Genomic DNA, 24,382 nt, shown 5'->3' with positions numbered 1-24,382 from the left:
AGTTTTTGCATCCATTGGCAGTTTTTGCATACAATTGATCGAATTCGTCATAGAATACAATATACGTATGTAAACAGGCAATTGCGCTCTATAGGTATCAAGGTTGGAATCAGAGAGACAGAAAGTTAATAAATAGCGCAAAACCAACCAAAAAAATCATTCAAGCCATCTTCCTCTCGTTATTTCAGATTTGATCCATCATATGCGGGTGGCGGCTCGTTATTATATGACAAGTTATCCCCAAGTGGTTCTTGTATCGGCGTCTTGCCTGCCCTCGTTCTCCGATAATATCGAAGCCCATAGAATGCCACGAATGACAGCAGCACTACAGCAGCGGGGACGCCGATCCCAATGCCAATCTTCTCCTTCTTACTAAGAGAGTGATCTTCTGGTAGTGCGAGAGAATCCGTGGGAATGGGCACAAGGTCGGATTGGGAGGCACGAAAGCGAATTTGGATTGGAGTGGCGGTGATCCCATAGACTGATGTTACAACAGAGAGGGTTGGGTCCGTGTAGGTGATAGTCGAGTACGAGTTGAAGGTCTTGCTGCAGGTGTCTTTGCCGCCGCAATCAAATCCGCTGTGTTGATCAATATTAGTAGAGATTCGAGATCGAGAAAAACTGGTGTTCAGTATCGAAAATTATGGATGACTGAATGAACATACCTTGGGCAGCAAATCGCTGTGGTCTCAGATCTCTGCGTCGATGTAGGCAGTGTACATGTTTTATACCCGGATGGACACTGACCCGGGCTGAAATATCGATCCCATTTCCAGTTGTCGGGACAGCATTCATTCCCATACGGGCCCTCGCATCCTACTAGCAAGTACGGGCGCCCGTATGTTACTGCGGTCTGAGTGCTGAGGCATGAAGCGGGTGGTGTGAAGACAGTTGTCAGGGGGCCTGCGTTGACGGTGCGAAAAGTGTCGAGGCTATTGGCATAATCGTCATAGTAGCTTCCTTGTACGTGGCTGAGGAAAGGTAAAAGTGCGAATAGTGGTAGAGATGATAGAATGGTACCTGATTGTCCCATAATAGCAGTTGGTGTGGAGTTCAGAGACAGACAGACTGAAAATTGACCCATACAATTGGAAATACGAGATTTAGATTGGATTTAAGAAGAACGTCGCACGATACTCGCGATACTTATAAATAGGCTCTGCTCGATGGCAGTGGCATTGAACCCATTGATACGATTCCTCCCTCGTAGATCAAAGCACACACTTGTCCAAGTCCTCGCCAAGAGTTTCCACTCCTCGTATTGCGCCCTGGTTTCGAGTTACGGAAAAATCATCCTATAGGTTCGAAATGAGAGTCGGGCGCTGGGTTCCGATGATTGTTTCTGCTGCGGTCGAGAGTGGATCCCCGACCTATTCCTAAACAAGTGCGATCTTACGAAACGGCAGTAATTTGCGCTAACCTAGGCTGGAGAAGACCCTGGATTGCATCGAGTCAGCTTGGAACGAGCGGCCGGGGCAACTTATTCACGGCGCGGTGCTGATATGTCTCCGACGTCGTGGCACAGCACAAATACATATTTGGATTTGGGAACCCTCAGAAAGAAAGCCGCGGGAACCTGTATGTACCTACATGTCTGACAAGTAGACAGGATGAGAAGGATTCATGAACAAGCTAACAAACCACCGCACATCACGTTGGAAGACGGTCTCTTAAAGAGGTAACAGATACTGTCTAAGCGAAAGAGTGTAGAAGTTGTATTCTTTTCCCTATCCGAGATGTGAAGCTATGTTCGGTAAAGACAGTGTACCATTGGAAATATCATCCAATCAGAAACAACCTATCGTAGAACAACTGTTGCGATTACCTCGGGGATCATCGTTAAATAGTCCATATGCATCCACAGTCGCAGAATAATAGGCCATAATGAGTGATTGAATCTGTTACACATATACAAGATCCACAATAGTACAAGCGAGACAACATCCAAAGACAGGCTCATTGTCTTCATAGACCATGGCGCATGATTAATGCAAATTGTACAAAAATTTTACGAGACCAGAAGTATCCCCAAAATCAAGCAGAGTGATATCATGATACAAAGAAAAATCGTGAGAGAAATGCCGAGTATGCTGATTGTTAGTCTTCTTGCCGTGGAGAAACGGCTTATTTAGGGTTGTATTTTTCTTTCCAGATCCTGTAGAGGCACCAATTAGCAAAAGAAAAAGACAGTTTTCGCACCTCCACTTTACGCACCATGAGTTTCCTACGGTAGGGCTTCCATTTTCCTCGGCCAGCCTATAGTACCTGGCCGCTTTGAACTGTATTCATAGAATTGAGCGAGAGTCCATCCATTTTTGGCAGTATTCCCAACATACCTTGTCCTTCTTACCCCCGAATCCCTCGAGGTAGCACCATGCAACTTGATCCATGGCGTCCGTGTCTCCCAAATTTGCAGCAGTCTCATAATATTGTCGAGCCGCAGCAGGATCTTTCTCAACACCCCAGCCCATACGAAAGCAGTTCGCCAACTCGAAGATGGCAAGAACGAGTTCGCATTTGGCGACACCGCCCTTCTTCATGCCTGCACGCAGGGCCTCTGACTCAACAGCAGCTGAATTTGTGGCTGCAGCGGATAGGTATGTCACAGCTTCAGTCTCATTTTTGTCACACCCCCACCCGTGTCTAATGAAAAATTGTCAACACATACTTGACCGCTGGAGCTCAATTGTATGTCATACCGGAGGGCTAGACCATAGAGGACTTGACTTAAAGGGTTATTTGCACCATTGGGATCGGCGAGATGTGCAAACATTTGGGTAGACCGTTCCAGTTCTAGAGGACAGTGTTAGAGATACGAAAACTAGATCCAGTCTTGGGATTCTTGAAGGACTGACCTCCTTCTTCATGCAGCCGAATCGCCTCTTGAATATTTACCTGCCCCCGGTGTCAACAACAACATATTTTCACATTCCTATCTGACTGGAAGGTCACAACCCAACTTACGTCATCTTTTAGATCCTCAGCATAACTCCGACTTGAACTCCTTGACCTGCCGTCTTGTCCGACCTGCAACGCGATGTCCCCTTGAGACTGCAGCGGTGACGAAAGTGAAGCGCCAGAATGCCCAAGGTTTGGATTTTGCTGGATGAGCACCGTTGCGCGCTTCTCCCACTGCGCCTCACGCTCCTGCTTATCGAAATTTTGGTCATCCTCAATTTGAGGCAAATTGTCCGGGATGTTCACAGAGGAGTCGCGTGAGTTGCTCCGGTTGCGATGGAGGAGATGCGAGAAGCGGCGCTGCCGCGGCGGAGACGGACTGGATAGGGAGGGCGACCTTGAGGAGCGGTGGAGAAACTGAAAGCTTCGGCGTGAGGTAGTTGACGAAGGACGAGATGATTCTAGCGAAGCAGGCGCATCTTTATGCTCATACTCGTGGCTTGAGAAGGACGGCGGGGTGATCACCTCTTCCCCGAAGGTATCTGAGCGAAGGAATGTGATCTCGGGCGGGGATGAAACGGCTGGAAAGGACTGTGCATTGCCATCAGATGCTTGAGATTTCTCACTGATTTCCTCACGTTTGTGGAGTATGTGTTTGAGTGAAGGCATTTTTGGTGGTATTGCGATATGCGATGCGGCTCGATGCGGAGGTGCGCGGGGAACAAAGGTGGACCCTCAGATGGAGAAATAAAAGCCAGCGCCTAGAGATCTCTGGAGATTATGTGATGGGTGCTGCGTAAGCCCGTGAAATGACAAAGGAAGAGGTTTAGCTGGGTAAGAATAGTGAGACGGTGCTCCAGGTTCGTGTCGTGGCTGTGGTGGGTGGCCTGGTCGGCCGGTTCCATTGGGTCTGCTCTGCGGCTAAGCTGAATGAGGGCGCTTACAGGGCAAGCACACCCATGCATAGAATCGATGGAGGTCGTCGGGAATGCCGACGACGCAATAAGCCCGAAAATAAAAATACGTCATAATATCGCTGCTTTGAATTCATTATCTATATATGGTGTGTGTCCCACATGTGGCTTGCTGCATCGGCCCATGCGTCCTTAGCGTCATGAAACTGCCAAAAACCGAGGCCGGAGGCCCATTACGAAGAATAGATATAAAGCAAAGTTCGATCCAAAAAGGAATTCCATGCATACGCAAGGCAGAACTACGAGTTAAAAATTGAGGCAAGGAGACGTTCCATGTTCTACAATAGAGCGAGGCTAGAAGAGTATACTCGGGACGCCGAAATCGGACAGAAAGCCGGAGCAATCCCTCAAGGGACGATCGACAGATATGGACGATAAAAGAAAATGGTATTGCAATTCTAACTCAGCAGATGCAAATAGCCCCTATAGTTTTGTACACAATGGCAACAGCCGACGGAGCCACCGGAGTCCATTTACTGGGCCTTGGAAGCCATGATGCCTGTGGAGAATGTTAGCCAACAGTCCAACAACAAACAAATCGACCACAGCAATCAATCGATGCGGATAATCTGAATATTCAAAGGGGACACTCACGCTCAACATCGGCAACGCTCTGCTGGAGAATCTGCTGCAGAACCTTGGGGTTCTCAAGCTCCTTCTGGATCTTGCCAATAACGGACTCAGCGAGTTCACGCTGCTGGCGCTGCTTAACCTGGCCCTCGTAGCGAACCCAAGAGTCGAGAACAGTCTTGGCCTCGGCGGCGAGGGCAGTGCGCTGCTCGAGCTCATAGGCCTGAGCCTCAAGCTGGGCGGTCTCCTGTAAAACGACAAAAACCAGGTCAGGACACAGAACTTGTCGAATTTAATTCGCCTCCGGATGGTACTTCTGTTGGTAGTGAACATAATATGCGTACCTTGGAGACAGCGAAAAGCTGCTTAGTGACCTCAACAACACCGGACATCTCCTTGACGTTGTCAATGCGCTGCTGGACGGCGTTGGTGTGGTCGGCACGGGCAGCGTTCAGGATGTCCTTGTGCTTCTGGACCTGGCCCTTAGCCCACTCGCTGTAAGCGGGACCACCGTACTTGGCAACGGCAGTGAAGACGGAGAGCAGACAGAAGGCGGCGACGGTCTCCTCGTTCATCACGTAGAGCTCGTTGCTGATGGCGGCGATGGACAGACCGGCAGCAGCGGAGAGGGTGGCGGTCTTGGACACCAGAGAGTTGCCGGGAACAGCATCGAGGATCGACTGAGCCTTCTTGGCAGGCTCCTCGGCAGGGACGTTGGAGGCCGCGCGGGTTGAGGTCAGAGCAGTGATGGCAGGGACACGGGCGGAAACGGTCGGCCGCAGCCGGGCGGCGCCTGGAGTGAAACGCATATTAGATACCGGAATACATCAGAACGGACCAGGGCAAGTAAGATGCTGCGTACCAATGGCGCTCTTAGCGAGACGCGAAGCCATTGTTGCGGATGGAAAGATCCTGTGAATAGGGTGGGTGAATCGGAGAGGAGACTTGAGGTCGGGACGGCTAGGACGGGCTTGCACACGCTAGCCGTTTTTGGATGTAGCATGGTGCGGCGGAAAAACCCGGGCGCCGAGTCCAAAAAATTACCGGCAGAAAAAAAGAGGCCGATGAAGTACAAGTTTCAAGATCACGCCAGCCATTTCTCCCTGCCCGACACAATGCCAGCAGCTATGGAGGCATCAAGCTCCAAGAAGCGCAAAAGCACCAAAAATGGCGGTGCCCCGTCCTCCAAGCGCCGCGCAGTAGCCGAGAACGATGGCTTTGCGCAGTCATTATCGACCATCCAAGAATTAGAGGAACAGATTGCGGAGTCGCGCAAATACTATAACAACATTGCAACCTTGATCTCGATGCTGAATGTTGAAACCAATGCCAAGAATCCAGAACTCGCTGTCGCCGTCTCATTATGCCGGGTGTTCAGTCGATTGATGGCCGCGGGCAGCATGACTGATTCTAGTCGTGCCGCTGAGAATGAGAAAATCGTCGTGGCGTGGCTTAATGAGCGCTGCCAGGAGTACCAACGAGCATTGATCTCGATCATGCGCGAGGCTGACACCGCCTCCCAGGTATGAGATTTATCTGTGCATTCAAGATTAAGAGAAAGTTGTGCTAATGTCGGTGGATTGGTAGATTGCAGCCTTGACACTGGGCATGCGCTTGGTAAAGGAACGTACCACCCATATTCCCGGACAAGAAACCTTGGCCTGGTCTACCCTGTTCAAAGAAATTTTGGAAGCGGTTGTCGAGGCCCGGGATAGCGAGGACTTACGGACCGAATTTATCACCAAATTCGCCAAGGAATACGAGGACGTCAGATTCCATACCTTTTCACAAATAGAGTATGTTTCGACGACTCCCTCAAGCCATTGCTTGTACGTTTCCTAACTTATCATAGGATTTATGCTTCATCGCGCCAAAAGTCGGACGTTATCGACGCCTTGATTGCCATCCTTTCTGCCTGCGACGATGTCCCAGAAGCCGGATATGAAATTGACGACGAAGAGTTCTTTGCGAAACCGGAACCGGACAATAAGCGAATTCGGTCTATCAGCGGCCACAAGAAGCGAGCACAAGAGGCGTGGTTGGCCATTCTGCGAAATAATCTTTCACAGACGCAGCGAAAGACCCTCCTGCGTATCATGACGCATAATATTGAGCCTTGGTTTACCCGGCCTGAGCTCTTGATGGACTTCTTGACTGACTCGTACAATGAGGGCGGTTCTATCTCCCTCCTCGCTCTCTCCGGTCTTTTCTATCTCATCCAGGAGAAGAATCTGGACTACCCGCAATTCTACACTAAACTCTACTCCCTCCTCGACGCGGAACTCCTACACTCGAAGCATCGATCACGGTTCTTTCGCCTCCTTAACACCTTTCTTGCCTCTACCCATCTCCCTGCGACACTCGTTGCAAGCTTCATCAAGCGTCTCTCCCGCCTCGCACTTAATGCTCCCCCGTCGGCTATTGTTGTCATTGTCCCTTTCATGTACAATCTCTTCAAGAGCCACCCCACGTGCACCTTCATGATGCATCGTGCTATCCGCGATAAGGATTTAGCTGCAGAGATTGAGGCTGAAGGCATGGATGACCCCTTCAACCCGTTCGAGCTAGACCCTACCCGCACCCACGCGATCGAGAGCAGTCTTTGGGAAATCCAGGCTCTCCAGTCTCACTACCACCCAAATGTTGCTGCTATTGCACGCATCATCTCCGAGCAGTTCACCAAACAAGCCTACAACCTTGAAGATTTCCTTGATCACACCTACCAGGGAATGGTTCAATCAGAACTTGGAACCGGGGAGAGACCCATGAAGAAGACACCTGTTGTGGAGTATCAGATTCCCAAGCGTATCTTCACCGATCGCTTGTTGGCGGAGGATGGCGGTGTGGACTCCGGCGCAGGATGTTTCCTGCGTGGGCTGTGGGACTTTTAATTTTACTCATGCATAATATGAAAAGTAAAGGCGTTTAGATACTTCGGTGACTTTTAGATGCTGTCACTACCATCAATGCATCCCACTTCGACATGATGCACCATATTTTATGGCTTGGCGTATCTCGGAATGTAGAACATAGGCGGAGTCCCAAGACGTTTAGGCGTAAAGCAGAGCCGGCAAGGTCTCTTATCTGATCTCAGATAACAGCAATTGGAGCATTTTCCATACTGTATCTCTGCACATGCTATGAATACAGTACTTAAAAATCATCTACAACACGAGACGACTCGCCAGAGCCCATAAGACATCAGCGTTGACGTCGAGAAAGTTCGTCACGTCCGGCCTCTTCCCTCCTGCCATGTCTGCCTCTCCTTTTCATCACTTGAACTTCAATCTTGTCGCCCTCCAAGAGGATCCAGAGAAGTATCAACTGCACCAGCAAACTTGCAATGAACATGAAATCTTGAACATCATGTAACAAACAGGAATCAGAAGAAACTATCAAGGTTGCCAAGGACTGAGACTGACTCTGATTCTCCCTCACGCGCACTCTGTTGAACGAGATCTGACACATCCATATCGTTCTTCATCTCTTCCCGGACCTCTGCGATGCCGGACCCATCCAGTCCACCAGACAAGTCGAGGTTGCAACAGATTCCCATGATATTTCTGATCTTTCAAAATTCTCATGAGGTATCGAAGACCATATTGACCTGAAAGTGATATCCATATACGCGGTTCCAGTCTGCACATGAGGCGACTAGATGGCGTAGAGTGCGAACTTTGTAGAAGTCATAGATAGGGAATCTGCTAGTAAGTCGTGTGATGCCTTACATTGGATACCGTCTATGCTCATCAATGGATGCACGTTGCCCAGATCTTGATAGTGTTGAGTGGTACTATAATGCTGAATTGAATGATTATTTTCGAATTCGAGGCGATAGCCAGTGGTTATAGGGTCAGATGGTATAAAAATGAGCTCGATGCATAGCTGTAGAATATAAGTGAAGTATCATGATGTCATGAGGTGCAAATGGAGTGGGAGTTCTGAAATCGCTCGTAGGATACAAAAGCATCGAGACCGGCGACTTCACTGCATCGAGCTACAAAGACGGATCTTTTGATCGCTTGGAAGTAGTAGGAAGTCACGCGAGTGTCAGAGTAAGGGGAATATCTCGTCTAGCCTTCCATGCGGTGGGATTCTCCAGTAAAGAAGGATGCCGATTGTTGATAGTCCACCGACGTCAAACCGGCTGGCCCTTGCAGATTATATGATCGACGAAGCTGCCATCGCCAGGAGCTTGGTATACTTTGTATCGAGCCGTCAAACCAAGTGAACCGGCCACCCCTTGGTATGGGATGCCCGGGTTCAAGTAATCTCGAGAAATGCCTACAAATCGTTCATGCGGTCGATGTTAATTGCACTGGCGTCCGAGCGCTCCAGCCCTAAACCGTCCAGCTCCACCAAAACACCGCGGGAAGGGATGACATTCCAACATTTTCAGGTGAGCCATTCCCGCACTCTAAACACTGTTAGGAAGTTCTTGTGAGTGATAATTACGGAAAAAACTACCATATTCCCTCTGTCAGACTGTGAAGTCATGGAGGACAATTTCCAGAACCCGCAAGATGATCTGGCAAGATTCCCACCCGCACCAGTCCCGAGCAAAACCGTCTCGCAGGCTTGAGCCGAACATCAAGAAAGCAGCAATCGATGTGGAGAAGACTCCTGCGGTGGATTCCGCGTTGTTTACCGAGTGGTTCACTTGGCGAGCTCCAAACATTTGATGAAACATACCTACCATATTGGGCCCTCGCCCACACCTGAACAAGCCTCCGGAATGCGACATTCTCTTCCCAGACGCGCTGGAGCATCAACATTGGAATACCAACATGCGAGAATCTCAGCTCCCAGTGTGGGGCTGGGAGAGTTCGATGGGATTCGTGCAGCAAGATAAGAATCGTTGAGCGCCACCGGCATCCTAGCTTTCGAAGCTTTTCTATCGGTCCTTCATCTTTGTTGTCGCCCTCCTCGTCTCGTTTCTAATTTCACTTTCCTTAATATCCGAATCTCTCACCGTTTCATCCCACCATCATGCATCTCACCAGTCTTCTTGCTGCATCCGCCTCGCTCATCGCCCTGAGCTATGCCGCCGACCCGCTTGCTTTCACTGCTTGGCCCAAAGATCTGCAGGCCGGCAAGCCGGTGACTCTGACCTGGGCTGGCGCTGTTCCTGATCAGGTAGATATTCCTCGCTCAAACCAGGGAACATGGAGTTGCTAATGAAAAGGTTCTTAGCCGGTGACTCTGACTCTGCGCAAAGGCAACGCTGGCAACCTGGATGACGTCGAGACCATCACGGACCAGGCCAAGGATGGCACTTTCACCTGGACTCCCGGCGACAATGTGAAAGCTGGCGAGAGCTATGCCTTCCAGGTGACTCAGGGCGGCCAGTCTAACTACTCCGGCCTGCTCAAGGCGGCGGGCAACCCAGCGGCGGCATCAGATTCGACCAAGACTGGTACGGCAGCGACTGCAGCCACCGCTGGCACGACTGCTACCAACTCCCAGACCAACTCCCAGTCCCAGACTCAGTCGACTGGCACGACCAGCAAACCTCTAATCAGTTCCTCCGCCGGAATCACTCCCTCCAGCACCCCGGCCTCGACCACCGTGACCCACTCCGTAACTGCCGAGGTGCCCTTCGCCACAGAGAGTGACCTGGCGGACAAGAAGGCCTCTTCAAGTGGCGGGAACCAGGACGGCGCTGCCTCTCTCTGCTCTTACTCGCGGGGGCTACTCTTGGGGGCTGTCGGTCTGTTGGTATATCTGATCCAGTAAAGTTGGCACCCAGGTGATTGATTATTTGGGGATTGATTTGCAAGTCATTCGTTGAAATCTCTTTTGTTGCACGGGCTGAGCTACCTTCCTGTATATACATCCAATACCCCCTTGATATCATTGATAGGCGGCTTTTGGCCAGGGGCTGCGGAGGTAATCGATATTGGTTTTCTAAGTCTAGGGCCCATTGGTGTATTGGTGTATTGGTGTATTGATGTAATGGTCGACCTGGCCCATTTTCTCATTATGATCTTGCAGACCCTGGGCGCAGGATCCGATTTCCGTGCTGAGTGAACGAACCTCTTAGTGTCCGGCCTTAGTTCGGATTGCGCTTAGTGCAAGTGGCGTTCCTGACGGAAGTCAATAATTAGCGGAGCTGGTGGAACACAAAGACCATGCTCTCCTTTCCTTCAACCTCCCTCAAACATCGACGCACTCATTCTCTGGACTCTCTGGGTTCTTCATCGTGAGGAATTGATTCCCTGGGGATATTTTGGAGTGCGTTTGGACGCGTGCTATTGTTCTCGGGACCCGTTTGACTCCCGGTCCCACGGGGTGCTCCACTTCACTCAGAGCATGTCGTCGCGTTAACGACGACCTCTAATGTTGACCCGGCGATGCTCAGACGCCGAAACAAGACGACCACCTCCCATTTGGCCCAACTGAGATTCGATAGCGGTTTGTTCTCCCTTTCCGATTTTACTTCCCTTCTGCGCGACACCACCCTACTGGCCATCCAACCTTGCGTTTTTTTTTCCGAGCCCACCGCTCCTCTCCGTGCTCTCCGCGACAAAGGACCGGCCGCCATCATGGCGAGCTTAGGCCGGGCCATGCGACGACTGGGATCATCCTGGAAGCTCAGTTCCACCGGTACAGCCAGTACTGACTCGCTCTCTCTTATTTCTACAGAAGCGCCGCAAGTGAACCTCCCACATGTTGACACTCAGCTGAACATGCATCAATACAACGGCTTTTTCGAAGACGGATCCTCGGCCGCAGACGGCCTTAGAGGTGCGTTCTCCTCTTCCCTCTCAGTTCCAATGCTGGTTGCTTATTCGACCCAATGAGTCGCAGATTCCCACAGCTCCCCGTCCCAACCCTTCTACCCTTCCGCGAGCCCCAACTCCAACGAGTCCAATAATGGTGAAGCCCCCACAGAATGGTCAGCAGTTGGCCACGCCGCGACCGGAAAGTCCGGGCGCGTCATTCATAATCTTCAAGAGGAGATTGCTCGCCTGACACGCGAGTGCAGCTTGTATCGGTCCCGGGCAGAAGAAACCCAGCGATCCAATGAGACATACAAAATCCAAGTTCAAAACATGACGGAGCGGCTTCGCAATCTGGAGCAGGTGAACGAGACCAATCTGAACTCAATCGCCCGCAAGGATCGGAAGCTGGACGAGCTCCGGGCGGAGCTTCAGACGGAACGCACAAAGCGCCAACAGGCCGAAGCAGACGCGAACACAACCAACCAGACAATGCGGGACGAACGAGAGAATCACAATCGCGAACAAGCTCGATCTCAAGAGATCGCCAAATACCATGAGACGCAGTACGAAGTGTTGGCAGGTACGACCAAGCGTGACAAAGCAGAGCTTGCCCGCCGCGTCAGGGTGCTGCATACAGAACTGCAGTCGATGGCCGAGGCGCAGAAGACGCAGGATGTCAATACGGACCGACTGATGGTTATTGCGGATCAGAAGAACCGTGAAATGGAGAGCCTGAAGGAGGTGCATGAGAAGCTGATGACTAGCCACGTCGACTACAAGAAAACCAAGGATAATGAGTTGAGGGACACGATCGAGCGGACGCATAACAATAATGCTATGATTGATGCTGCACTTGAGTCTATCAGGGAGACTGAGGCACAAATGAGATGGGCTATAATGCTCCATGAGAATCGAGAGAGGGAGAAGAGAGAGAAGGAGGGAAAGGAAACCGAGAAGGACACATCGGATGCATGATGGCCACGGTATGCCTTCCCTGTATAACACCACCTCTACTCATTCCCTTTACACCTTGCTCCTGTGGTCAAATACATTGCAGATATCAAACTCTGCAATTCTTTCCCGTCGACTTCCCCTCCTTGAACGCCTTTCCCTTGTTTGCACTCGTCAATCTGCCGGCATGTTCATGTTTCCCTGACGACCTCCTTGCATATCCGCTACTTGACATCCGAGTCCTTCCTCTCCACCCGCATCTTTTCTTATTTTCAGCCTTTTTGTGGTGCCCGGCGTTTCGGCAGCACAGATACCCATCATGCTAGAGCTCGCTCGGTTCTGTATGATTCTTTTACTCTAGACTCCCTCTCTCCTGTGCCGCACCCCATATTTGTCTGTACTAGAGCTGATGATATGATGACCCTGCATATGTTTTGCTTTCTATGCTTCTTTGTTCTTAATTGTTCTTTCCCTATATGACTGAATAGACAGGAGCACCATGGTGATCCGCCCCATTATCGTGCAATAACCCGCTTATTTTGTTTGTTCAGCTACCAATGCTTTCATTGTTAATGGCTTGTTCTTCGGGTATGAATTGATAACAAAATTTCTCACATGAGGGCAGGTCATAATCACACTTTGTAAGCGATGACTCCAGGTAAAAAAAAAATGCAAAGCCAGTAATTAAAACAGAAACGCAATCTTTCAATGCCGTGGAAAGATTGCGATATCCAACGCCTATAATGTAGTACTTCTTCAAGGGAAAATCGCCTGCATATGCGCCAGTTCCAACAACTCTGGATCTGAGATCGGGATTCTTCAAGCCAAGTTTGCGGAGAAGCTGGTTCATTATTCCTATTCCTAACTTTTATTTTTACTATCTACCTAGTTAGACCGAAGACGTCATCAGTTGAAGAGCGCCTAGTTAGTCGACGAAGTATGGGATAACTACCAAGTGTTACCCCTAGTGAGTGGGTATGTCCTTATATTGAACCGATGAAAGAATCAATAGCAAACTGGATTGCTTTGTAACTATATGTCCTAGTGACAATGGGCGAATTGAATGCGAAGAGCTTAAATGCACGATGGTAAACGAGAGTCTTTATGTATCCAGCTCTTCTCATCAGTGATGAGTCCGGAACTCTTCGCTGATGAGTTGGGTCACGTGTTGAGTTACCGTAACTCTTCCCTGGGGTGTAATCTCGGTGTTGTTTTTCATATGGCTGTTTCCTACGTCGCGCCAGCCATCTGATCATTAAATGGAGTATAAATTGGCACGGTTAGGCTGAGGCTACTTTTGTCTCCTTTTGGCTCCTGTCGAGAAGGAAGACTGCATAATACGGGCGAGACCCACATATCTCTATGTGCGTCAGGATATTACAGGGATACTCGATTCCCTACATGTTTTGTATGGTATCCCGGGTATACTCGGAATACAGCGCCGTAACACGCTAGACAGCGAGGCAGGGGATATTCAATATTCCCCCGCCTATACACTTAGATAGTTCAGTTAACTAATACATCACTATATTGAGCATCTCGTTCTATTAGATCCTAGCTTTCCTAGCCGATACCGTATCCTACTACATTGACAGTTATAAGCCCGATCCGCACGCGTTAGGATTGAATAGAGATAATCCCTACGTACCTATATAGCGCTTATTAACACGGCAGAGTAGTTGGAACCCCTGAATCGTTAGTATTCGAGTATCGCTAGCGACGTTGTACACCTTCCGGCTACGCCTAGTGTTATAGTCCGAATCTTAACGGAGAGACTATATATTCCCGATTAGGAAATAGAGGCTGTTTAGAAAGGCTTCGGATATAGAAGATTTAAAGGTGATAGACTCGGTCTTACCGCTCGAAGAGAAGCTTTAGTCGGAAACGTAGTAGAGGGTCTAGATAGACTATATTTAGTTAGCAGCTGTTACCGAAGATATCTAGGATTACCTAAATCCGGATATATTAGATAAGGATATTAAGACCTTGCTGCCGGTGTTAGAGGAACCTAATCCTCTAGAAGAATTCTCGTCGCTATCCGACGTATAGATCCGTAAATAGAATATAGAGATCTCGTATATAGAGCAACAAGAGACGCGAAGGTAACGCTTAAAGAAGGTATTAGCTAGAGTAGATACTCTAATCTAGAAGTTAATAGTAATAGAAGCACGCTACTTAGTAGTAGGAATAGATAGACCTAGACTTAGGCTCTAGAAGCTCGCTACTATCTTCCGTCCGGACACATCTAATAGACGCTAGAAGCTCTAACGGGTATAGAGATTAATACTCTACTAATTACTAAAAGATATAGTATAGGATTATATCCTTAGTAAGTAGGAAGCGCTATTTAGAGAGTATAAAGCCGCTAAAGTACCGGACTATATCGATAATTAAGATACTATTCGAGACTTCTTAGATACGCTACTATTATCGGACAATACGTTTATTATATAGCACTTAAGGGACCTTAAAGAGAATAAAGAATTACTTACGTTCTATATAGTTATAGCTATATATCGTACTCGACGACGTACGATCGTATAAGTAAGCACTAGAAAGGGAGGTTTAAAGGTATTATTTACAATATTAAATAATTAGGAAGAAGCCTTACCGATAACGACAACGTCTATATAGAATCGGAATAAGAAGGGACTAGCTAAATGCGTATATAGGAAGGTTTACTAGTATAGTGAATACCCCTTTATTAACCCGGCTATAAGAACTATAGCTTTTCGGCCGAAAAAAGAGGAGGTTAATAAGGTAGAAGCGGAGATATTAAAGCTAAATAACTGTAAGCGAGTAAGGATAGAGTAGCTAAGATCGGAGGTATAAGATACTCCTTAGCTATCTATACTAGCTATATCCTTCTTCTCCGATATACCGTAAGCCGATTATCCTTTATTAAACTATTAGATACTAGACTTAGGAAGCACGTGTTATATATACAACGATCGTGAAGCGTTTATAACGTTTAAGGCAACGAATAAATCTATTAAAACTAGTAATAGTTAAACGGAACTACTTAGAAGAGGAGATATTATTATCTAGACGCTAAATAGAGAAGGGAAGACGCTTAAACTACGTCTAAAAGATATCTAATACTCGCCTAAATTCTACACGAATCTAATATCTTATTTAAAGATTAGGAAGCTTAGATTCCGATAGGATAATAGCAAAGGAGTAATATACTACAAGGGATCTATTCCGATAAGGGTAATACTCGAAGATTATAGTAGGCTATTCGCTCTTACGAAACCGTTATAATAGGATCTCACGATAGTAACGCGCTATAGCGAGAAGCTATTAGTATTAGAAGCGAAAGCTGATATTTAGTATCGATAGTTAGGGTATACTTACTAAGGAAAAGTCGAGAAGCTACCGGAGCTTATCGAGAGTATCAAGATAATACCGGACTCGAAATCTAAAGATAATCCTGAATAATACGAGGTCTATTAGCAAGTAAAGGCAAAGCGTTAAATATCTAGACGACTAAATAGAAAAGTATATAGTAGATTCGGCCGAGTATACTTTAACCTTATCTAAATTATACCTAGTTATAATAGGGATCGCTAGATTATATATTTCTATCTTGATAGTATTCGATTATACGTTATATATACGTATTAGAAGAAGAATGAATACTAGGAAGCTATTAGGAAGTTCTATATACTCGCGAAGATATAATAGAACCTTCCGATAAAGGCCTTTCGATATAATTATAAACGCTCCGTAGGAAGAGTAGTTAAGAAACACCTCGAGGATATAGGATTTGTTATCGAATAGAGTATTGTAGGTATACTAGAATAGAACTCTTTTAGTGAACGCTCTAGGAGGGTAATAACAACTAGTATAAGAGCACTCTTACTTGATACTAAGCTACCGAAGGATCTATAGCTAGAAACAGCTCGTTATATAGCTTATATATTGAATAGATCGCCTACTAAAATACTAGACGGGAAGTGGATTATACTATAGTAGGAAGCTTATACCTAGATTAACTCCGAATTATTGTAGACACGCCTAAACCTTGCGAATTTAAGGCTATATAGATACCGTACGTATATTAAGAGACAGAGTATACCGTATAGTGATAAGATAGTATCGAGAATAGAGACTAGTTATATAGTTAGCTATACCGTATCAAATATCTAGCGTATTTAGATACCGTAAAGAGGACTCGTACGGGACGCGAGAGATATTATATTTAATAAGAAGGTCTTCTATAATAAGAAGCAGGATACCGTTAAGCCTATAGATATATTAGAACGACTTCCTATTTCGGAAATTAATAAAGCTGAAGAGGATAAGGATAAAGTATCAAAGCTAATAGAGATATCTAATATCTAGGAGATATAAACTAAGCAAACTAATTCTAGTTTAACTAATTAGGAGGTAGGATTTAGTTATAGTAAACGCTTATAGTAAATAGGCCGAGAGCGTACGCTAGAAGAGTAGCTTAGATATAACCTTACGGCCTTACTCCTAATACCTTAATCTATTATCTACTATTCTTCTCTATCTCTAAATCCTTTAAATCTATTATAGTAAGCTATAGAAATATTATTAGTATTACTAGAACTACTATAAATAATACTAGGAGTATTTTCCCCGACCGAAAACAAGCTAGAATCGACTAAGAACGATACTAAGCGAGCTCTAAGAGATATCGTAGGAGATATAACCTTAGAAAACGTCGTATAAGGAAGTAGGAAGCGAAGAGTACGCTTCGATAATAATTTTATTAGTTATCTAGCTATCGACGATAATAGCAACGATAGAGATATACCTTAGATACTAGCTATATTCGCTATAGCTCTAAATTATACTCGAATAGATCTACTAAGATACTACCGAGATAAGCTATTACTAGAGCCTCGAGGATAGAAAGAGATAATAAAATATCCGCTTAGAGATAGCTTCTTATAAGCTGTAAATAATAAAATCAAGGTACTAGAAGATAAAGGGACGTACGAGATCGTATAGCGCCCTAGTAATACTAGGAAGTAGATTCTTTCTTTAAAATAGGTATTTATATATAAATATAACAGCGATAGATATCTTAAGAAGCTAAAGGCTCGGATCTATATCCGTGGAGACCTTTAAACTATAACTACTAAGGAGAAGTACTTAGCTATACTAGCTATACGGACTATAAAGGTAGTACTCTCTCTTATTATAGTATTTAACCTTAATACTCGGTAATTTAATACTATTAACGTATTCTTGAATAGTCTACTCGATAAGGAAGTCTATACTAAGTTACTAGAAGGCTTCGGCCGCGTAGGGCTTAGTTAGAAGCTTAAGAAAGTACTCTATAGGCTACGTAAATCTCCTTGACTATAGTAGAAGGAAGTAAGTCGTAGAATAAGATAATATAGATTTAAAGTCGTATAGGATAACCTTTATATACTTGTCGACGACGGTATTATTATTATCTTCTATATTAACGATATAATTATCGTGAACTACCCTTTATAGCGAGAATAGGTAAAGAGAGTATACTAGGTACTCTACTATTAATAGGAGCTCCGTAATATAGGAGAAGCTTTATAGTTCCTTAAGATTAGGATTATTCGAGATAGATTATAGAAGGTACTCTAGCTCTATTAAGATTCCTATATCTCCGCTATAGCTACCCGATATTATCTTACCGATAGTAGGAAGCCTACTATACTACTACCTATATAAACGCTTACTAAATATATAGGAATAGCTAATTATTATAGAGTCAAAGAATACTAAGAGAAGATAGGAAGCGCCTAATACGCGATAATAATATCTAGACTAGATACCGCTAAAGCGACAGCTACACTTACTTAATTCCTTAAGAACCCCGGACTAGAATACCTCGCCGCTATAAACTAAGTTATTATATACCTCTATTATACTCGCTCTCTCGCTATCGTATACTAGCTACGTAACGACGCTAACTCGGAAGCTATAAGCTTCGCTAGCGATATATTATTCGCCGATATATAGGATCGTAAGAGCTCGCAGGGGTATATCGGGATAATATTTAGAGGACCGGTTAACTAGAAGGCTAGTAAGCAAAAGACGGTAATAACTAGCACTACCGAAGCAGAGCTACTTACTATATCGGAAGCCGCTTGTTTAATTACGATATAGAAGCGCCTATATAAAGCAATTAGATTCGATCCTTAATATCTACTCACTATTACTTATAATAACTAGTAGACGCTCGGACTGTTAACGAAGAAGACGCCTCTCCTAAAGACTAAGCTCCGATATATTGATATTTATCAGCACTAGTTAAGGCAGGAGGTTTAGGCACAACGTGTTACTATTAGATAGGTCGAGTCGAAGGATATAATTGCTGATAGCCTTACTAAGAGCCTTCCCCGGTAGCGATATAAAGCATTCGTCAACTAGCTCGGGATAGAAGATATTGAAACGCTGTTGAAGATTTCCTAAATAGGAAATAGAGGTTAATTCGTAGAGACGCCGGAAATCGAAGATTTAGAAGATTATAAAATCGCCTATCCCTAGGGAGGTATATCGAGAAGGAAGACTGCATAATACGGGCGAGACCTACATATCTCTATATGCGTCAGGATATTACAGGGATACTCGATTCCCTACATATTTTATATAGTATCCCGGGTATACTCGGAATACAGCGCCGTAACACGCTAGACAGCGAGGCAGGGGATATTCAACATTCCCCCGCCTATACACTTAGATAGTTCAGTCAACCAATACATCACTATATTAAGCATCTCGTTCCATTGGATCCTAGCTTTCCTAGCCGATACTGTATCCTACTACATTGACAGCTCCTTTTCCGAAGTGCTTTCTTGGTCCCTTGCGGGGTCCTTCGAAGTATATCCAACTGCACGTGACACGGGCGCTAGTGATGGCTTCCGGCAACTTGGTTGCTCTTCCGTTATCCTCACGAAGTTGCGGCTGCATGTTCCGTAACAATAGTTTTCTTTAAAGATAATCCCAAGGGGCACTCATAATTAGTGGAAATATGAAAAATTGGGCAATCTGTATGTGGTTGGCAGTCTGTGTGTGGCGCACCCACGACCCGGAAGGGTTGGGGGGGCGGTGTCAGGCACTAATAGGAGCTGGTTGGCGTCAGGCGTCCCTCAGAAGTTGAGGCTGCATGTTCTGTAACAACCATGTCGAGGTCTAACCGCATTGAATCAATCGCCAAAAATACCCTGTTAACTGACTGCTGTAGTAATTAAGACAGCGCAAAGGATATCCATAGACAGTATATCTTTTCATTATACCGCGAGGAATTTATAATAATATGAGAATATCATTTCTGTGGCTCCCTTTTTGGTACGTGTAGAGCTAATACTACTTGTGAGGCACCTACTTAGGCAGAGAGCGGTGGGTGGTGCGACAATCTCCTTATTTTAAAGTGACTGAGATGGCTCTAAACCGCAAGAATTGGGGATGTATTGCCCGACAATATAATGGGCACCCCTGCGAAGCCCCGCATTTTACCCTTGATATCTGCCCTCTCTAGCTAAGCGTCAGATGTGCCTGCTCCGTGGTTTCCGCAACAGGGCTAATACATGCTGTAGTGGAGAAATGGCTGATGATGGGTGATCTCTGATTGGAGGATATCTTTTTTAGCACACAGTCTTTACAGGATATAGTTTCGTATCTCCGATAGGGAGAGAATCAACTTTTACATATCTTTCACTGAAGCAGAATCTGTTTCCTCTCTGAGGGGCTTTCTTCCATTGTGGTGTGGTGTGGTTTTGTTGGCTTATTCCCTGATTCATCTCATCCTGCCTGCATTCGCAGGCTTTCCGTAGAGCGCCTTGGTTCAAAATAGTCTCTGGGGCTAGCGAGATCCTTGCGTGAAAACTAGAGCCGTCTTATCCGGCGAGCAATATGCCTCGTGTCATTGTCGCATTCTCATTCCTAGACTAGGTGCTCTGTAATATAACCAATCAACTGCTTCCTGATTACGCGAAGATCAAAGAGTCCAATCAGATGATCAATAAAACTATCTTGAAAAACTGCAACCTGAAAAGATGACACATTCCTTCACCACGTAACTACACAAGGCTTGAATGGAACGTGCCCATTGTATTCGCGTTTTCTATGTAGCTTACCCGGTCACTCTCATCTCTGGCCTTATGGTATCTTCGAAGCTAGTCAAAGCGAGTGAATTCCTTCCTACTTTCGAGCCTAGCTTCTCTGCGTGTGTGCGAACAACCATACCACCGTAAGTAGGTACGTGCTACGACAAATGTTACCTAGTCTGGGCTTGATTGATCCTTAGCTGGGAAGGAGGGTGTGATTACTTCACGACGGAGTTACAGCAGTTGGCGTACATACTGATAATTATAAAAGGGCCTTACATCCCGCGGTCTCTCGACCGAATTGGGTCTCTGTTCTTCACTCTCGTCCCCGCCCTGCTTCCTATTCTTCTTATATAAGTGTTCTCGTTATAAAATCTAGAATTACGACAAACGTCATGCCTCTTGTGAATATTAGAAGCTTCATTACTGTGAGCACGTTGTTCACTTCCCTCATCCCGGTCACCCAGGCTTGCTTGCAGTTATATGGCGGTGTAACTGCTGGATCCACGGTAGGCGGAAGCCTCACTGCTGTAGACAACAGTGTCCAGACATGCAGCGGCAATATTGCTAGTGGCGATAAAAACCTCGGTCAGTCATTCTATGGTCATAGAGATTTTCAATTGGCGCTTCAGCATATAGAGACATGATGGGCTGACATACGGTCTATATTAATAGATTGTATCAGTGGCTACTCTTTAAACTACGACTACAGCGATAATGCCAGAGAAGGACCTTTACCTATCACATACTGCAACCCATCTGACTGGTGAGTAGCTAACAAACATATCCTATTTAAGCGCAAAACCCGGCGTATGTTAAGAATAGACCGCTAAAGAACACAATCTCTCAGCTACGGGATTGAGATTCCTCTCGAGTGTACGGAGAGCTGCTGCTTCGAGGGACTCTCATGCGAGTGCTATTTATGTACATTCAGTTACGATATCTTCGGCTGCTAAGTCATCAGAAGCTACCGATGGAGAGAGAAGAATAGGAGAATCCTTAGCGTGTTACTCCTAGAGCCGTGAAATAGGAGGTAGTAGCAATATCCTAAACGTTACATTTTTCCACATGAGCCCGTGCTTTGATATAATAAGCAACTACTACGGTAGAAAAAACGAAATGTAGAACGCAAAGGGGCTAGAGGAGAAAGATGGAGCGCGGAGAGGATTTCAGGAGGCACATAGGGCAGTAGTACAACAGCTAAGCAACTGTCCAGTGTTTCTACATGATCGGAAGCGAGACTGACAGAGACAGAAGAGGGCGGAAGAGAAGGCAAAGCGAGATAAAGAGTCGAATGTTTGTTGAATATAGTAATGTCGTTGGGGCTAGAATCAATAGGGACGGAAAGGATAGAGATAGGGAAAAGAATCGCGATGGCCTAGAATCGAACCTAGGACCACAAATTTGATATGGTAAAGTAGGTGGGTCACCCTTGCAAGGCTATCCAGAAAGGGGAAAGTACAATGCAAATATTTGATGCTAGGAGGGTGAAAGTCGGGATCAGAACAGACTTTTGAAACGATATATATATCTAATCGGTATCTTATGGTGGCCTGGTGATTTAGTGGTAACTGCATGGTAGGTGCTGAAGAGACGACTAGCAGAGTGGCACCTGTTCTCGTCTATAACAAGGCACAGTCGGTTCGAACCCGGCGGCTATCGATCCGAATTTTCCCTACTGGTTAAGGCTCTATCGGGACCACGGCAGGTTGAGCTAAGTTCAGGCCTAGTGCCGGGGGAAAGATAGGGGGCTTATGGAGCATGGTTCTCAATCATAGCCCTCCCTCTCGCTCTCTCTATACGAAGTATGGATGAAAATTCTTCTGCAGGTTTAGGGAGTATTTCCTGTGGTTCTCACGTGCAACAACGTGCCAGATGGAGTTCCCAAGCGGTGTACGTCAGGTTGAATATGACGTATTTTCACGGTCTCCTATACAAGTATGTACCGCCTGTATCTAGCTGTCTCAGAAGTCTGCAGAACGGCCTATGATCATGTGGCAAGTTCTAACAGACGTTAATAGAATATTGATTGATCGGTATCTATTTATAGAATATTTCTGCAGTATAAATCCAAATAAATAGTGCGAATCGCTAGCCACTCTTAGCATGCGAGAATCTTTCGAATAGTATATCGCCTCGCTATTTCAAAAATTAGCTCTATGAATATAAGCCAGATCCTATTAAAAGTGTCGACATTCAAGCTATTTATATCTTCTAACGTGGTATATGCTACTTGGATATATATTCATCCTACAGAATTTCACTATCAGTGCCTTACATCGCCCCCTAACCCTTCCGGGTTGTGGGTGCGCCACCCAACATTTCCAAACCACCTAAGAATTTCCAATTTTTCCTACTACCCTATTTTTGCTTCCCTATCCAATACCATCATCAAAATATGCCTAAATTCGATGAATCTCGTATAGCTGAGGCCTACCTAGCTGCATCACGTATAGAGAAGCCGAATATTACGCGTTTAGCACGCGAATTTGGTGTTCCTAGGCGTACGTTGTACAATCGTGTGAATAAGAAAACAGTGTCTACTACTGCTAAACGCAGTGCTAAATACACTCTCGAAGCCTATCAAGAAGAAGCCTTGATTCGCTGGATCCAACATATAAACGATTGCTATATGCCTATCACTCCTAGGATACTAGAATCGTAGGCGAATCGTGCATGTCAACGCGTCGGGAAGCCGCCGGTTAGCAAGATGTAGGCGTACCGCTTTATTAATAGGCTTCCTAAACATCTTCAATTAGGGCCTACTAAGCAGTATACGAAGGAATCAAAGCGAATACTAGCAGAAGATCCAGTAGCATTACAACACTAGTACAATCTACTAGCCTAAACGATCAAGAAGACTACGCCTGCACGTCTAGTCTATAACTTTGATAAATACGGCTTTCAACTAGGCGAAGGAAGGTCTAGAAACGTTATATCTACTACTACTACTACTACTACTACTACTACTACTACTACTACTACTACTACTACTACTACTACTACTACTACTAGTAGTAGTAGTAGTAGGAAGATAGTAGACCTTCCTTAGCTAGACTAAGGCGAAAATATTACGTCTATCGAGTGTATAGCTGCCGACGGGTAGCAGATAGAACCCTAGTTTATCTTTAAAGGCAACGGGGTCTTTATAGAATCTTGGTTTAATCAAACAGACGACCTACTACTAAGAACTACTATCGCTATATCGCTAAACGGTTAGATAACCGATAATATAGCAGTTTAGTAGCTTCGATTCTTTATAGAATTAATATACGACCGTACGAAATCAGGTGAAAAACGTATCCTAATATTCGATAGTTATAGTTCGTATCTTATATTCGAATTCCTATACCTTTACGAAGAGAACAATATCCTACTAATAGGATTCCTACTACATACTATATATCTTTGCTAGCCGCTAGACGGTAAGCCGTTTCTAAGCTATAAGTAATACTTCCGCTTAGCGAATAACGACCACGCTTTTTAGGGTAGAAGCCCTATCGGAAGATCAGAGTTCCTTCGAATAATCGGTGATATTCAGAATAGAGCGTTTAGCTAGCGAATTATTCGTGAATCGTTTAAAGATCGTAGGATCTATCTAGTCGATAGTAGAAAGGTTATTAATAGCCTTCCTATCTAAGATTACCTAGATCTTATAGCACTAGATCTACCGCTTTATTCAACACCTTCGCTACCACTATAAACTACTATATCTTCTTCTAGTATCGATAAATCGCCGCCTAGATCTATATAGGATCTAGAGAAGAATCAAAAGAAGATTGCTAGATATCAACAAGAAGATCTTATACCTAGGTAGTAACGTAATCTTGACCGGTTATTTTATTATAACAAGATTACTATAGAGAACCTAAATCTAGCAAACGATACTATTCGTAAGATTAGGGAAGCTCAACAACCACTACAGCGCCTAATCACTAAGCGCTAGGTTAAAACGCCGCTTAGCAAAACAGGGGTGCTCTCTATTAGAGATACAAATCGTTCTATTACTAAAAGAAATAAGAAGGAAGCAGAGGTAGAGCGGAAGCGGGTAAGATGTTACGCGCTGCTAACTAGTTAACGTAATATATGCGTTATCGTAACGTACCTCTCTCGTAACTCCGACGATCTATCTCGTAATCGTACTATTGCCTGCTCTAGCCTTACACGGACTCGGATCTATAGAGTAGACCGAAGACGT

The 24,382-nt window shown here is 45.5% G+C and overlaps 6 protein-coding genes across 6 annotated transcripts; 3 read left to right on the top strand and 3 right to left on the bottom strand.

Moving 5' to 3' along the window:
• Positions 1-179: 179 nt before the first annotated feature.
• Positions 180-1,033, bottom strand: N7462_000644 (uncharacterized protein; the record flags this gene model as incomplete). Its single annotated transcript, XM_057072370.1, has 2 exons — positions 180-579; positions 666-1,033. 2 exons carry the CDS (start codon positions 1,031-1,033, stop codon positions 180-182), a joined length of 768 nt encoding a protein of 255 aa, XP_056938900.1.
• A 1,091-nt stretch (positions 1,034-2,124) lies between these two features.
• Positions 2,125-3,567, bottom strand: N7462_000643 (tetratricopeptide repeat protein; the record flags this gene model as incomplete). Its single annotated transcript, XM_057072369.1, has 6 exons — positions 2,125-2,155; positions 2,215-2,279; positions 2,337-2,643; positions 2,700-2,793; positions 2,856-2,895; positions 2,965-3,567. 6 exons carry the CDS (start codon positions 3,565-3,567, stop codon positions 2,125-2,127), a joined length of 1,140 nt encoding a protein of 379 aa, XP_056938899.1.
• Positions 3,568-4,345: 778 nt separating this feature from the next.
• Positions 4,346-5,335, bottom strand: atp4 (F1F0 ATP synthase subunit 4; the record flags this gene model as incomplete). Its single annotated transcript, XM_057072368.1, has 4 exons — positions 4,346-4,371; positions 4,467-4,689; positions 4,787-5,235; positions 5,305-5,335. 4 exons carry the CDS (start codon positions 5,333-5,335, stop codon positions 4,346-4,348), a joined length of 729 nt encoding a protein of 242 aa, XP_056938898.1.
• A 222-nt stretch (positions 5,336-5,557) lies between these two features.
• noc4 (ribosome biosynthesis protein NOC4) lies at positions 5,558-7,333 on the top strand (the record flags this gene model as incomplete). Its single annotated transcript, XM_057072367.1, has 3 exons — positions 5,558-5,965; positions 6,030-6,238; positions 6,295-7,333. The coding sequence occupies 3 exons, from the start codon at positions 5,558-5,560 to the stop codon at positions 7,331-7,333; spliced, it is 1,656 nt and encodes a 551-aa protein (XP_056938897.1).
• Positions 7,334-9,431: 2,098 nt separating this feature from the next.
• N7462_000640 (GPI anchored serine-threonine rich family protein) lies at positions 9,432-10,178 on the top strand (the record flags this gene model as incomplete). Its single annotated transcript, XM_057072366.1, has 2 exons — positions 9,432-9,578; positions 9,636-10,178. The coding sequence occupies 2 exons, from the start codon at positions 9,432-9,434 to the stop codon at positions 10,176-10,178; spliced, it is 690 nt and encodes a 229-aa protein (XP_056938896.1).
• Positions 10,179-10,795: 617 nt separating this feature from the next.
• Positions 10,796-12,142, top strand: N7462_000639 (uncharacterized protein; the record flags this gene model as incomplete). Its single annotated transcript, XM_057072365.1, has 2 exons — positions 10,796-11,189; positions 11,247-12,142. 2 exons carry the CDS (start codon positions 10,796-10,798, stop codon positions 12,140-12,142), a joined length of 1,290 nt encoding a protein of 429 aa, XP_056938895.1.
• Positions 12,143-24,382: the final 12,240 nt, after the last annotated feature.

The sequence above is a fragment of the Penicillium macrosclerotiorum genome (assembly GCF_028827735.1).
Source record: "Penicillium macrosclerotiorum strain IBT 26536 chromosome Unknown utg000001l_segment0_segment0, whole genome shotgun sequence".
In the NCBI taxonomy this organism is placed as follows: Eukaryota; Fungi; Ascomycota; class Eurotiomycetes; order Eurotiales; family Aspergillaceae; genus Penicillium; species Penicillium macrosclerotiorum.
The sequence above is the reverse complement of the archived record's forward strand: the minus strand, read 5'-3'. Positions and strand labels throughout refer to the sequence as shown.